This window comes from Mauremys reevesii, linkage group 18 (genome assembly GCF_016161935.1).
Source record: "Mauremys reevesii isolate NIE-2019 linkage group 18, ASM1616193v1, whole genome shotgun sequence".
In the NCBI taxonomy this organism is placed as follows: domain Eukaryota; kingdom Metazoa; phylum Chordata; order Testudines; family Geoemydidae; genus Mauremys; species Mauremys reevesii.
This window is the reverse complement of record NC_052640.1, coordinates 27380664-27392880: the sequence shown is the minus strand read 5'-3', so window position 1 is coordinate 27392880 and position 12217 is coordinate 27380664. Positions and strand designations below refer to the sequence as shown.

General features: G+C 57.9%; 1 protein-coding gene across 1 annotated transcript in view; it reads right to left on the bottom strand.

Moving 5' to 3' along the window:
* RTN4R (reticulon 4 receptor) overlaps positions 1–11955 on the bottom strand; it is a 125680-nt gene extending 113725 nt beyond the window's left edge. The window contains exon 1 of the mRNA XM_039505340.1: positions 11754–11955. Within this exon, the coding sequence (XP_039361274.1) occupies positions 11754–11775 (22 nt within the window). The 5' untranslated portion in view covers positions 11776–11955. The remainder of the gene's footprint in view (positions 1–11753) is intronic.
* Between the last annotated feature and the right edge of the window lie 262 nt (positions 11956–12217).

Genomic DNA, 12217 nt, shown 5'->3' with positions numbered 1-12217 from the left:
CTCCTGGGCGGCTGCCAAGGGGCAGGGTTGGCTTCATTTATTCAGCAGTTAGTGCAGATCTCTCTCTCCAGCCATGCTGATCCCTGGGTGCTTCCTTCCAATCCAAAAGGCGGAGGCCAGCATTCAGAGACAACCCCACTCCTCCAGCAGGGACACCAGGACCCAGACGGGCACGTTCCCACCATGCACAGGCAGTCAACTGTGACCCACCCAGAGCCCGTGGGCCAGGTTTTGGGGAGTGGCTCCACCCCACACAGGACAGGAGCTGTGGCAGGGGCCTGCACCCCCTGGAGGATGGGGACCAAACTGGGGCCGGGGGCGCAGCTCAGATCGTTTCTGCCTAATTTCCAGGCCTTGCGTTTCAGTCAGTCAAGGACATGGCAGCAGCACCAACCCCAATGCATCAAAAATCATGAGTCAGGTCCATAAAAAATGGTGAGATTTTTAAAAACACCTTTACACAGACATGACAATATTGTTTATTTGCCTTCTGTGTTTTGAGCCCTCAGGAGCCACATTTTCCAGCTCTTCTCCATAGCCAGAAGGGCAGAAATGTACTTTGCATTTTGAAATGCAAGTGGAGATCCTCCCAGAACCTCAGGACTCCAGCAGCTGGGGCTTTAAGTACACCCCCACCCAATGCCAGAATTGGCCCCAGTGCCACTGGATTTGCTGCCAGGGCCAGATGGGGCGAGGGGCCCCGCAGAGCTGGGGAGGCAGAAGGACGGGGGGTGGGGGGGTCTGTACAGAGGCGAGTCCAGGCTGCTCCCAGCTCACCTGTCGCAACAGGGTTTAGTGTAGATCGTGTTCGAGATGTGACATCAGGGAGTGACGAATTATCAACCTGCTGCAAATGGCATCCTCCACAGGGCTTCTAATTCACAGCTCCCACCACAGGGGCGGGAGAGGGAGGGGAAGCCAGGGTGCCGCGGCTGGGCGGAGCATGGGGAAGGAAGCTAGGGAAATACCCAGGATCCAGCAACTCAGCGACACCTGGGGCCCTGCAGGTGGGTTGCTGAATGAGCAAGGCAATGCCTGGGCAGAGCCCACGCTGGGACGGGAGAGGGCAGCGCCAGTCACTGCTGGGAGACAGCCAAGCCCCTGCAGAACACACGGCCTGGTAGTTCACAGCATGGACGGGTCCCACTCTGCTCCCCTTCCTTGCCCCAGGCGCCCTTCTCCTGCCCTCTCCCCTGGCAGGCTACCGGGGACGCCTGCCGGCCAAAGGGGCTTTCCCAGGAGGAGGTGCCGTGTTCCCCGAAGCGCCCGCCCGCCATGATGGATGGAGAGGGGCCGCTAATAGGCCATCTCCGCATCAACTTCCTCGTGCCGGAGCGGTTCCTGCGAGCGGTTTCCCACAATCCATCCTTGCTTGTGTGGTTAGCATCGCGAGGGGCTGCAATTACCGTTATTAATCCCCCTCTCCCATCAGGGGGAGAGCGGGAGGGGGAGAAGTTATCGCTCGCGCTAAATCAGGCTCTGACAAGGAACTGACACGTGCCAGAAGCGGCCGGAGCCACGTGGTGCCGGGCTACACGCCGGGGCAGAGGGACGCGTGTGCAGTCCAAGGAGGGCCCACCAAGAATGCAGCCGCATTTCCTGGGCATCTTGATGCCCCGGGCTGCAGGGAACCTGCCCTCTCCCAGACAGCGACAGTGAGAATCGGTGAACAGATTGCGGAAACGCCTCGGGGACTCCGCAAGGCCCTCTGCCTCGACCGTTACCCTCCTCCTTCGGGTGTGGGGCCCTCTGCAGCCTAGCGACTTTAAACCTGGTCTGGAGTCCAGGAGAAATCCTTTGGTTCTTTTATGGCAACACATACCCTGGAGGGCCTGGACGTGCCCAGGGATTTCAGATGCTAGTGCTCCAAGGTAGCTAAAGCCCCACACATCCCAGTCAGAGGCACCTTGGGCCAGCAGCACATTCGAAGGAACATGGTGCTGACTCCTAGCCACTGAGGCTCATTTTCCTGCCCGTCCCTCCCTGCAGAGCACAGTAGCCAGGAAAGCCGCTGTGCAGCTGCGTGGGATGTGGCCACATCTTTGTACTGGCTGTGCCAGTCAAAGCTGCTTTCTCATTTGTGTAGGTCCTACAAGTTCATTTCTTTCTCGCTGAGCATAGTGCCGTGCAATGCTCTGCAGAGGGTACCCCCCTGACTGGACTCAGAGAGCGATACCCAGCCAGGTTGGCTACTGCTTCCCTCTGGTGACCTGCCCCCGTCCCCTCCTCTGCTGGCCCCCTCCCCCACAGCCACACGGCCGCACGAGCAGCGCTCTGGGCAGCGGGGGTTGCGCGCTCCTGCCGAGCAGAGCAGCAGCATGTCTGGCTCCGGCCAGGTGCTGCAGCTGCCAGACATGCTGCTCTGACTGGCATGGTAAAAGGGCCAGGGGGTTGGATAAGAGGCGGAGGGTCCTGGGGGGCAGTCAGGGGACAGGGAGCGGTTGGACGGGGTGGAGGTTCTGGAGGCGGTCAGGGGATGGGGGACTGGGGCGAGGGGGTGTTGGATAAGTGTGGGAGTCCCGGGGGTCCTGTCAGGGGGCAGGGCTGTGGATAGGGATCAGAGGACAGAGAACAGGGATGGTTGGATAGGTGTGAAATCTGGGGGGCCTGTCAAGGGGCGGGGGTGTGGTTAGGGGGTCAGAGGACAGGAGGGGTTGGATGGGTCAGGGGTTCTGAGGGAGGCAGTCAGGCGGCGGGAAGTGGGAAGGGCGGATGGGGGCAGGGGCCAGGCTGTTGGGGAGATGCAGCCTTCCCTACCCGGCCCTCCATACAGTTTTGCAACCCCAGTGTGGCCCTCGGGCCAAAAAAAGTTTGCCCACCCCTGCTCTAGCGTGTGTCCTTCTGCTCCAGAGCCACCCGCCTCTGCCACGCAAGCTAGCGGAGAACTCCCTTAGCGTGCAGCAATAGCAGGCCTGTTATCTTCCCTGGGGCCCCATCCCGCTCTTATTCAAACAACGGCCCCCACTCCCAGCAAGGGCCATTCCTCCTGCACTGGTGCTCACGGTTCTAGGAGTAAGGCCCTGTGCTTGCTGAGGGCCCAAGCCTACACTATCGCCCACCCTGAGTTTTGATAGGCCTGTTCTCTCTGCAGGGAGCATCTCCTCTCCGTTACCCGTGGCTTCCGTCTCGCCCTGCTCTCAACGGCTCGGTGCCCCAGGGCTCTGGAAGGCTCTGCCCATTGGCAAAACACAGGCCCCTCCACCTTCCGGGGCTCTGATCCCCGCTCCACAGCGGGGTAGGGGGCATGCAGCGCAGCGACAGGCAAGCAGCAGCCCCGCTCAGGAGAGGGCCCTGCAGCTCCCCAGTTCCCAGGATTGGCACCAAGCTCCAGGGAACGTAGCCAAACCGACCCGGAGGACCCCTGGCTCCTCTGAATGGCGGCCGCCCCTTCTCAGTGGGTCAGGAGCGAATGGGATCCAGTGGACAGAAATGAAGGTCGCCCCGGGGTTCAGTACAAACAGCTCCAATGCGAGGAGCGGCACCACAGCGCAGCTGTTTGTGTGCTGCACAAATAGACTCCAGGAGTGGTAAATAAAAGCTTTCCAAGCATTTCCCACCAGACCCAACGGCTGCTATTGAATTGTTTGGCGACTGCAGACAGCCATGCGGAGCGCACAGACGAACGCGTTCCCTCCGAAGGGAAAGGGACAGACAGCCCCCTAGTGTAAAGGCAGAGCTAGCTGCATGCGTAGTGCCGTGGAAAACACTAGCCACCGAACGGCGCTTGAGGGAAGAAGGAGACGCTTCCCGAGAGACGCAGCTTGTGCTCCACAGCCAAACTACAACGTCCTAGACCCCTACGCAGCCTCTCAGCTGGGGGTGCCCAGGGAAACATCCCAGGCATAAAGTTCCCCACAGCTTTTCAATGACCACTTACATGTGTAGAGAGAGAGAGACTGTTAATCTCCCTATTTCCTGTTACAGTCTCCAGTGCTGCCTTTTGTCTGCGGAGGCACATAAACTGGGCTGCTGAACTCACACCTTGATCTGCAGCCCGGCCGTGGCCCCTAGATGCACAGAAGGGTGAGGAGCTGAATTTAGGGTCTCCAGAGATTCCCCCTCCCCCATTGAAATCAGGCTGAGCTCCCATCTGATCCACACAAACATTGCTGATTTATGCACGGGGTGCGCTGTATGCAGGTCTCATCATCACTCCCAGCCCTGAGAAAGACACACAACTAAAATCAATATTTAAAATCATCAACTAAGCACACACCGCCGTGAACAGCCACACAATTCACTCCGACAATAACACGCGGGCTGCGGAGCCCAGGGCCGTGCGGCAGTGCCGAGAGCCCCAATCTGCCCACAGTCTTCAAAATTTAATGAAAACACACCAGTTTTAAACACTTTCCCAAACCCAGCTCGCAAAATCTGTCACTTTGATGAGAACGCTCCCAGTCTCAGACTAATCAGTCACTTTTACTTTCTCTTTAGTACCTAAAGACGCAAATGAACTCCCAGCAAACTGCACAGCTTCAGGAGAAGAATTCAGCAGCCAGATGGTTCTCAAGAAAACCTTTGTTCTTACCAAAAAAGGAGTTAACCAATTTCCCCCACAGAGCCGAATACAGGAGACAATTCCATGAGCCGGGAAAGTGATTTTCAAGTGCAAATTTAAAGGGCTGATTTCTTCCTGTAAGAGCACTACACACACCTAGGGCACAATATAAGTAATAAATAGCAATAATAACTGATCAGTTACTAGAAGGCCACATTCTTGCTGCGTTCTCAATCCAATTTCCCCGCACACGCAGCGAAGCAAGGGAAACATGAGGTTTAAATATTAAGCGTAAACATTCATTTGCTTCCCATTCGAGGAGCAGCATGTGAGTAAAAGGGAAAGTGCGACTGCGGTTAAAACATCCATCCAGGCTAGTCCCAGGAAAGGTAAAACTATTGAGATTTCATCTGGGTAGGGGGAAGGGAGGGGAACAGATGGAGGAGCGGCAGGGGGGTGAAAATTCCAGGAACTGTTGTGAACTTGCACTTAAATACGCGAATTAAAGAAAACGGCACAGAGTTTTGCAAGTGTATCCGATCAGCTGGAATGCTAGCAAAGTTTGTGGCATTTCTCAAGTTTTTCCACTCTGGGCTGTTTGCCAAGCAATTCTGCTTCAATTAATAGTGAAATGGAGGAACACGCTGGCTGGGGCAGTGACCTGCCTGGGAAAAAACGTGCCTCATGCACGGCCGGACCACAAGAGATGCAGAGTCTCCATGACCCCCAAGCAGGGAGGCTGCTGAGTGGCTGCCTCCATCTCTGGCATGGTCCCGGATCCCGACCAAGCCTCGCTGGAGTGAACAGGGCCATAACTCCCAAGGACCAGTGGGGCCCATAGCAGGCCTCACCCAGGTACCTCCACTGTGACCCCCCAATCAGACACCCACCAGGTCCACCTTGGGTCCTGAGACAGCACTCGCTGAAGCCGATGGAAAGACCCCGTTTGGCTCCAGTGGGCTTTGGCTCAGGCACCCGCCCCACACAAATCCCATTTAACTTCCCTGCCACAAGACCCCAGCACTGATTTCTGCTTCACCAACCCCACGCTGTCAAAACTCATGAGCCAGGCCCCCAAAACACCATAAAAGTCATAAATGTGGGGGCTATTTGTCTTCTGGTTCTTGAGCCTCTCTCACCCACCCTCGGGTCACATTCCCACTTTTCTCAGCAAACACAAGGGCTAGAAACTGATTTTTTTTTTCCTAATGGAAGCTGAGATTCTCACCTAAATCCCCTGACTCTAGGAGCTCGGGCTTTAAGAAATCCATCCCATATCACAAGAGCTGGTAACCCTTTTGCTTAGCCCAAGAGCTGAAATGTAAGGCCCTGGGACTCTGAGGAGGACAGACCGTAGGCAACAGAACACAACTGATGCTGAAACAGCACCGACCCTGGGACTAGAATGTCACTGCCAAAGAAGGGACCCTCCCACATGCCCCGGCACAGCCACGCCCCCAGGCACAGCCACGCCTGCTTCTCCTTTGGAATAACCAATACCAAGATATGAATAAGTAGTAGAGGCTACTTTTTCATTTAGCGGGAGGCAGGACAGCTCAGTGGTTTGAGCATTGACCTGCTAAACCCAGGGTTGTTAGTTCAATTCATTTAGGGAACTGGGGTAAAAATCTGTCTGGGTATTGGTCCTGCTTTGAGCAGGGGGTTGGACTAGATACCTCCTGAGGTCCCTTCCAACCCTGAGATTCTATGACCTCTTGAGATCCCTTCCAACCCTATGATTCACTATCTCCACCCCCTTTGCCCCATGACCTCCAAGTCCATCACAGAGCCTTTGGGGAGACAGGTCAGCACCATTATCCCCAATTTACAGACAGAGAAACTAAGGCACAGGCGGGTGAAAGACCGAGTCAATGGCAGAGCTAGGAATAGGATGTTGGAGGCCCAGCTCCCGGTGCCCTTCTAACAATGGAGCAGATATGAACAGTCTGAGCATGTGCAGAATGCCCGGGCATGCTGTGTCTGGCCAAGGTAGACGTGGAGTGCCCATGATCACAGTAGATTGCACACACAACATGGCCATTGTACACACTGGATTCCATTCACCCAGCGCTACTCCAGCTTCAGGCCAGGGTCAATGCACCGAAATCTATGGCGTCCCACTGGCCAGCACGGAACTGGAGTTGAGCAGCAGTCAGCCAGGGGTTCAGGGTATAGAATTTGTGCAGGGGACACAGGCAAACATAACAAGACCCAACTGCAGACATAGTTGGGGGGCAAGGGAGACTGTATTAAGTCTCGACTTCTTTACACACATGTTCGGAGACTCGCCATTTCCTGCTTTACGCTGTTTATTTTTTCACGGCTCTCCTTGGCCGATGGCCCCTCCCAAAGCTGAAACAGTGAATATTGGAGGCGGGAGGCTGGGATTTGCAGAGTGCAGATTGCAGGCCTCTTTGCCCCACACTCACTGGTAGCTGTTCTGGAGAAGCCCCAGAATCCCATACACTCAAACCCCACCAGCCAGCGGCGGCCCCAGAATGCAGCTCCAAACACCCACACTCAAAGCCTTCCATGCAGACATGCAGGCTCTCAGGCCTGGTCTACACTAAGTTACACCGCTCAGGGCTGTGAAAAATCCACCCCCAAGCGAACCCGTGGTGCAGGCAGCCTTAAGTGAATGGAACGAGAATTCTTCTGTCCACATAGCTACTGCCTCTCAGGGAGGTGGAGACCAGAGAATCCCTCCCGTCGGTGCAGATTGTGTCTACACTAAATGCTCCAACACCGCTGCAGCGTCTCAAGTGCATTCAAGCCCTTCGTGCAATTCCCAGCGTTCACAGGGCCCTGTATGGTCGTGCGGCTTCGCTTCGTACAGCGCCGCCTCTGAGAGGCACAGGATAGTCCCGCTGCGGGGTGTGCCTCCCGGATAAATCAACTCCTTTAGAAACATCAAAGGAGGAGTTTGGCTCCTGGCTCTCAGAGATATGTCTTAATGAAGGCGACAGCAGCAGAAAGCATTTCAAATCCAGGGGGAAGCGAGTACACACCTAATTAAACCGACTCCTTCCCCCCCTCCCCTTTTCTCTGCTGTGCAGCGTGGATAGTGCTCTTGTGCTGTACTCACAGCCTCTTGAAAAGGAGCCGCTGCACAGCACAATGAGGAGCTGGCACAGGAGCCAGGCACATTGTGTTCACGCTGGCTCAGAGTGGAGCTTGTAGCACAAGCTCTAGTCTCTTCATTAGGGATGCTGGCTCCATCCACCCTCCCAAGCCTCCAGCAGGCAGGAGCCCACACCTTCAGCTAGGCTCCAAGCACCGGGCTTCCGCCTCAGCACTTTCTGCAAGCGAGAAGCAGCTCTCCGGGAAGCAGCGCAGCACAGAACACTCAGCACCGAGGCAGACGGCAGGAGTGTGCCCGGGCTCCCTCGGGAGCACAGGTACCTGCGGCAAGGGGCGGCTCACAGAGGGGACTGCCTGGGCTTTGCCGCTCACAGCTGGCACTGCCACCACATACACAAGCACAGCAAATAGCAGCAGCAACATGGCATGGGAATGCACACCCGGCCAGAGCGGTCCTTCCCAGAGCCCCAACTTTACACTCGGTAGCTCCGGCCTAAGGCTTTTGGGGACGTCAGAGTAACTAGATGCTGCTGGAGGGGCAGTTTTTGCCTAGAAGCCAAAGTCATCCCTGAAGGCGGTGCAGTTACAGCAGGATTGCCCAGGAACCTGGCCCTTATTTCAGCTGGAGGAACACACGCAGAGGACGAATGCCAGACAGCCGTTTCCACTCTAACTGTCGTCCTGCAGATCCTGCCTGGTCCCGCCAAGCAGGGCGGGGGTCACGTTCTAAAAGGGAACAAGATCTCGGTTCCATTGCCCTGTCCCTCTGTCCCAGCCTCCCACCCGCTTGGGCCTACAAGCTTCTCCTGCGTAGGCTGCCGCAAGGCTCCGAGTCCAGGCCAGCTCAGAGCAGCAGGGAGGGAATTAACGCAGGACGTGGCAGAGTCTGAAGACGGGGCTGGCGTGTCGCAGCTTATTGGTAAGCAGCCCTGGAACACGCTGCTCACGAGCCAGAGAGCTCGCGAGGGTCACAGCGGCTCTTTGTCTCACCAGATCTAATTATATCGTTTTCTAGCACAGCCTTTTCCAGCGCGCCTAGTGAGGAAAACATCACCGAACCAAGCGGGGGCCCAGCACCGTCTGTGCTGATACAGCCCAGCATGGCAGAGAGCAGCACTAATGCACTGGGGGTCACACAACCCTCGGATCAGAATGTCTGTACATCCAGGTATCCCGTCCCGGTATGGGCCAAAGAACACAGGTTCCAGGAGGAAGCGGGGCTTGTGAAATGCCATCCCTGCCCCCAATCCCCCAATAAATTATGTAACAAAAATTGTCCTGAAAGCAATAAAGAGTCAAAAAAAAGAGCTGATGAATGTTACCTCCTGGTCAGAGCAATAAAACGCTGCTCATCTCCTCCTCCAATCAATACTTATTTTCTTGGGGGAATCAAGGTTTTAAAACAGCTGTTTTCCCATTGAGGAACCCTGGAGAAGAATTGGGGATTTCATAGGCTGGAAATGGAAGGGGTGCTGATAAAGGCTTGATGTGAGCTAAGGCGGCTGAGGAAAGGCTTTGCTGCCCCAGCTGTGTATTTCCAGCTTAGAAGGCCCCTGGGATCCCTGGCAGCGAACTCCGGGGAAGTGGGGGCAGGTAGAAAGGGAGAGGCAGCCAGAGCCCCACAGTTCACTTGCTCAGGGCCCGATCCTGGGGAGCACGTCCTCCAAGGTACACCTGGCATTTCACAGTCATCTTCCCCACTCACGTTTAGGACCAGCAGTGGAGGGCATTCAGCACCCCACGGGAGCAGGCCAGGGCCCCCGTGCACCTGCCCTGCTCTATGAACAGAGGTCCTGTAGCAGCTTTCCTGTATTTAATGTCCTGGCTTTTCCCGTGATGCCGATGACTGTCAGGCACTCGTGGGGGGCCACTGTGCGGAGCACATGCCCTGCGCAGCCCTGCGTGCCGCCAGCAGAGAGAAAACGTTCCGCTGCTGCCCCCAGCTCTGTGTAGCGCTCTCTGTATCTGGGGCACAGCGCACCCAGTGCACTCACAGCTCCCTGCAATCGAGTGGCAGGCAGAAAACCCACAGTTACCACTAGCTCGGTGCCAGGAGTCTGCACACAGCCAAATCCGCGGGGTGCTCAGGATGCAGGCACCCATTCAGACCTAAGAACATTTGTGCACTAGGCCGTAACACATCAAGGAACAGGTGACTTCTGAAACATCAATGCCCCCCGAAAGGTCCTCAGCAACCTGCTCCCAAGCATGAACACAGTGGCTGGTTCAAAACTAGACGCAGTTCCAACGCTCCGAAGACGCTGATTGCCGTTTGGATGGGAGCTGGGCTCTCTCACTAGAGCATGGCAAATAAGCCAGCCACCGTGTGCCCTCCAAGAAACAACGCTAGGTGATGCTGGGGTCACCCCCGGAAAGGAGGAAGCAACACAGGACTGTGGAGACTGCACACACAGACGGGTTATTAGAGAGAGCTGTGTCACACAGAGCCCTTTGACTGGCAGCCTGGACAATACTCGCTTTCTAACACACGTCCATGTCTTTTGATTTAAAAATGGCAACCTGTGGGTTGTTTTCAGCCATGCCCCAGAGCCGGTGGGCGTCTCTGCACCCTGCAGGACAGGAGCATGTAGGTCCTTCAAGTTTTACCCCAAGGTGAACAGGCCGGCTACCCTTAAGGGCAGGAGCCACTGCCCAAGCACTGCCCGTTCCTGGCAGCCATCTCCCTGTTCAGCCACGGAAGGTGCCAGGTAGCCCACGATAGCGTGGGGACTGTCTGAGCAAACCAAACAGAGCTATTCTCTGTGGAAGGAGAAGCTTTTATTCCTTTGGATTTTCAACAGCCCACAGGGTTTTTCTGAAAGGCCAGCAGCACTGAATGCTTATTACACACACAGATCTTCCCCACAGTGGGACCAATTCAATTCCTAACCTACACACCACGGTTTGTTCTCAGACATTTTCCCCTTCATCTAGTTTACTGCCCTTGACGGATGGACATTGAAATGAGACAAAGTAGGCCAGAGGAACAATTAGTTAACGATGTATTTGTCACACACTCCCTAACCCTCCATCATCTCCGGCTTTCTCCCAGCCCCGCACATTCACTGCAGGCTCCCTGCAGCTCTAGCACTGCCAGGGAACCGCTTCCTTTCCTTCTGACCCCCTGCCCCAGCCCTGATCCGGCTTCCAGAGGCCTGTCACTCTCCCTAGCCCCTTAGGGGCGAATTCGCAAACTTTGCCAAGTCAGGAGAACTTGCCTGTCGATTTCCCTTTGCCCCCCCCCCCTCCCATTCGCAGCCCTCCCCGGGAGGCAGAGCCGGGGATGCTGGTGACTGACCCTTCCCTGCTGCACACCTGCGGCACCCACTGCCCTTCCTCCCCCCCCGCGGTGTTTCAATGCCACCCTCCTTTCTGGGGCGCTCGGTCCTAGCCCAAAGCGTCGGAGAACCTGCTGCCTCTCTCCCAGCCCCGGCGCTCCGGAGAGGGCAGTGCTGCCCCCGGCTGAACACGGAGCGCTCCGCCGGCACTGGCAGGTCTCGGGGGCTCGCCCCCCGGTTCTCCTACCAGCCAGGGCTTGGCTTCTCGTCCCACCTGCCAACCGCCTCGGTGCGGTCCCGGCTCCCCAGACTGGGAGGCAAAGGAGGCTCCTTCCCACTCCCGCTGCCCCGGCTCGTCGGAGGCAGCTCGGGGGGGTGCGGGGTGCAGCCTCCAGACGGAGAGCCCGGATGGTGCTGGGCACAACAGCCGGGCCGATGCCCTTCTGGTCCCTGACCTAGCGGGGGGAAGGGAGCGGTGGATTCCGGATCCCGGCTGTTCACACCGGCGCTCGGACTCCGCAATGGCACAGAAGCGCTGAGCCAGGTGCCTGGGGAGAGGGCAGAGCCGGGAGCCCCCCCCCATCCCCCAGTTCTCCCTCCTTGGGGAATAGAGTGTCCTCCTCTTAGCTCCAGCCTGCCCCCGACACCTCCGCGCACCGGCCCCTGCTCCCCCAGCAACTTGGGCCGCGCGCCCGGCTCCGGAGCCCCGATCGCCTCCCAGCGCGTCCCCCGGATCCCGGCTCAGTCCCATGTCCCGGCAGCGGAGGCAGGTGGGTCCTGGCCGCTCCGCGCTCTCCACCGGACTAAAGTTGCCGGCTGGGAAGTTGCTGGAGCCCTGCCCCCCCCCCCAATGGCGCTGCGGCCGGGGGTCCCCGCGGTGGGGACGCACCTACCTTCAGCGATCGCCCTCTTCATCTTAGGGGTCGGGGCAGGCTCGGCTCGGCAGGCAAACGGGCGCCGGGGTACAGTCCTCGCCAGCCGGCGCGGGCAGGTCGGCGTGCGAACTTCAGCCCGAGCGCAGGGCGGGGGCTCTCCCGCTGCCGGAGCCGGCGCGCAGCGGGGGAACGAGCCGCCCCGGGGCCGGAGTCAGCATCCAGGCGCCGGCTCCCCGCCCCAAGGCGCACGGCTGGCGCGCACGGGTCCTGGCGGGGAGAGGCGGCTGCGGCGCGGGGTCCCTGGGAGCCGAGCGGGGCGCGGGAGGGGAACGCGGGCTGCCGGGCGGGCTGCAGCGCGCTGAATGTTTTATGGGATCATGTGGTTTGACGTGGAGGAATCAGCCGAGCTCGGATTTCCTGGCTGGAGAGGGGGCTGGGGGACAGGGCGGGGCGGCTCCGGGAGCGGGGCGCAGCGCAGGGGG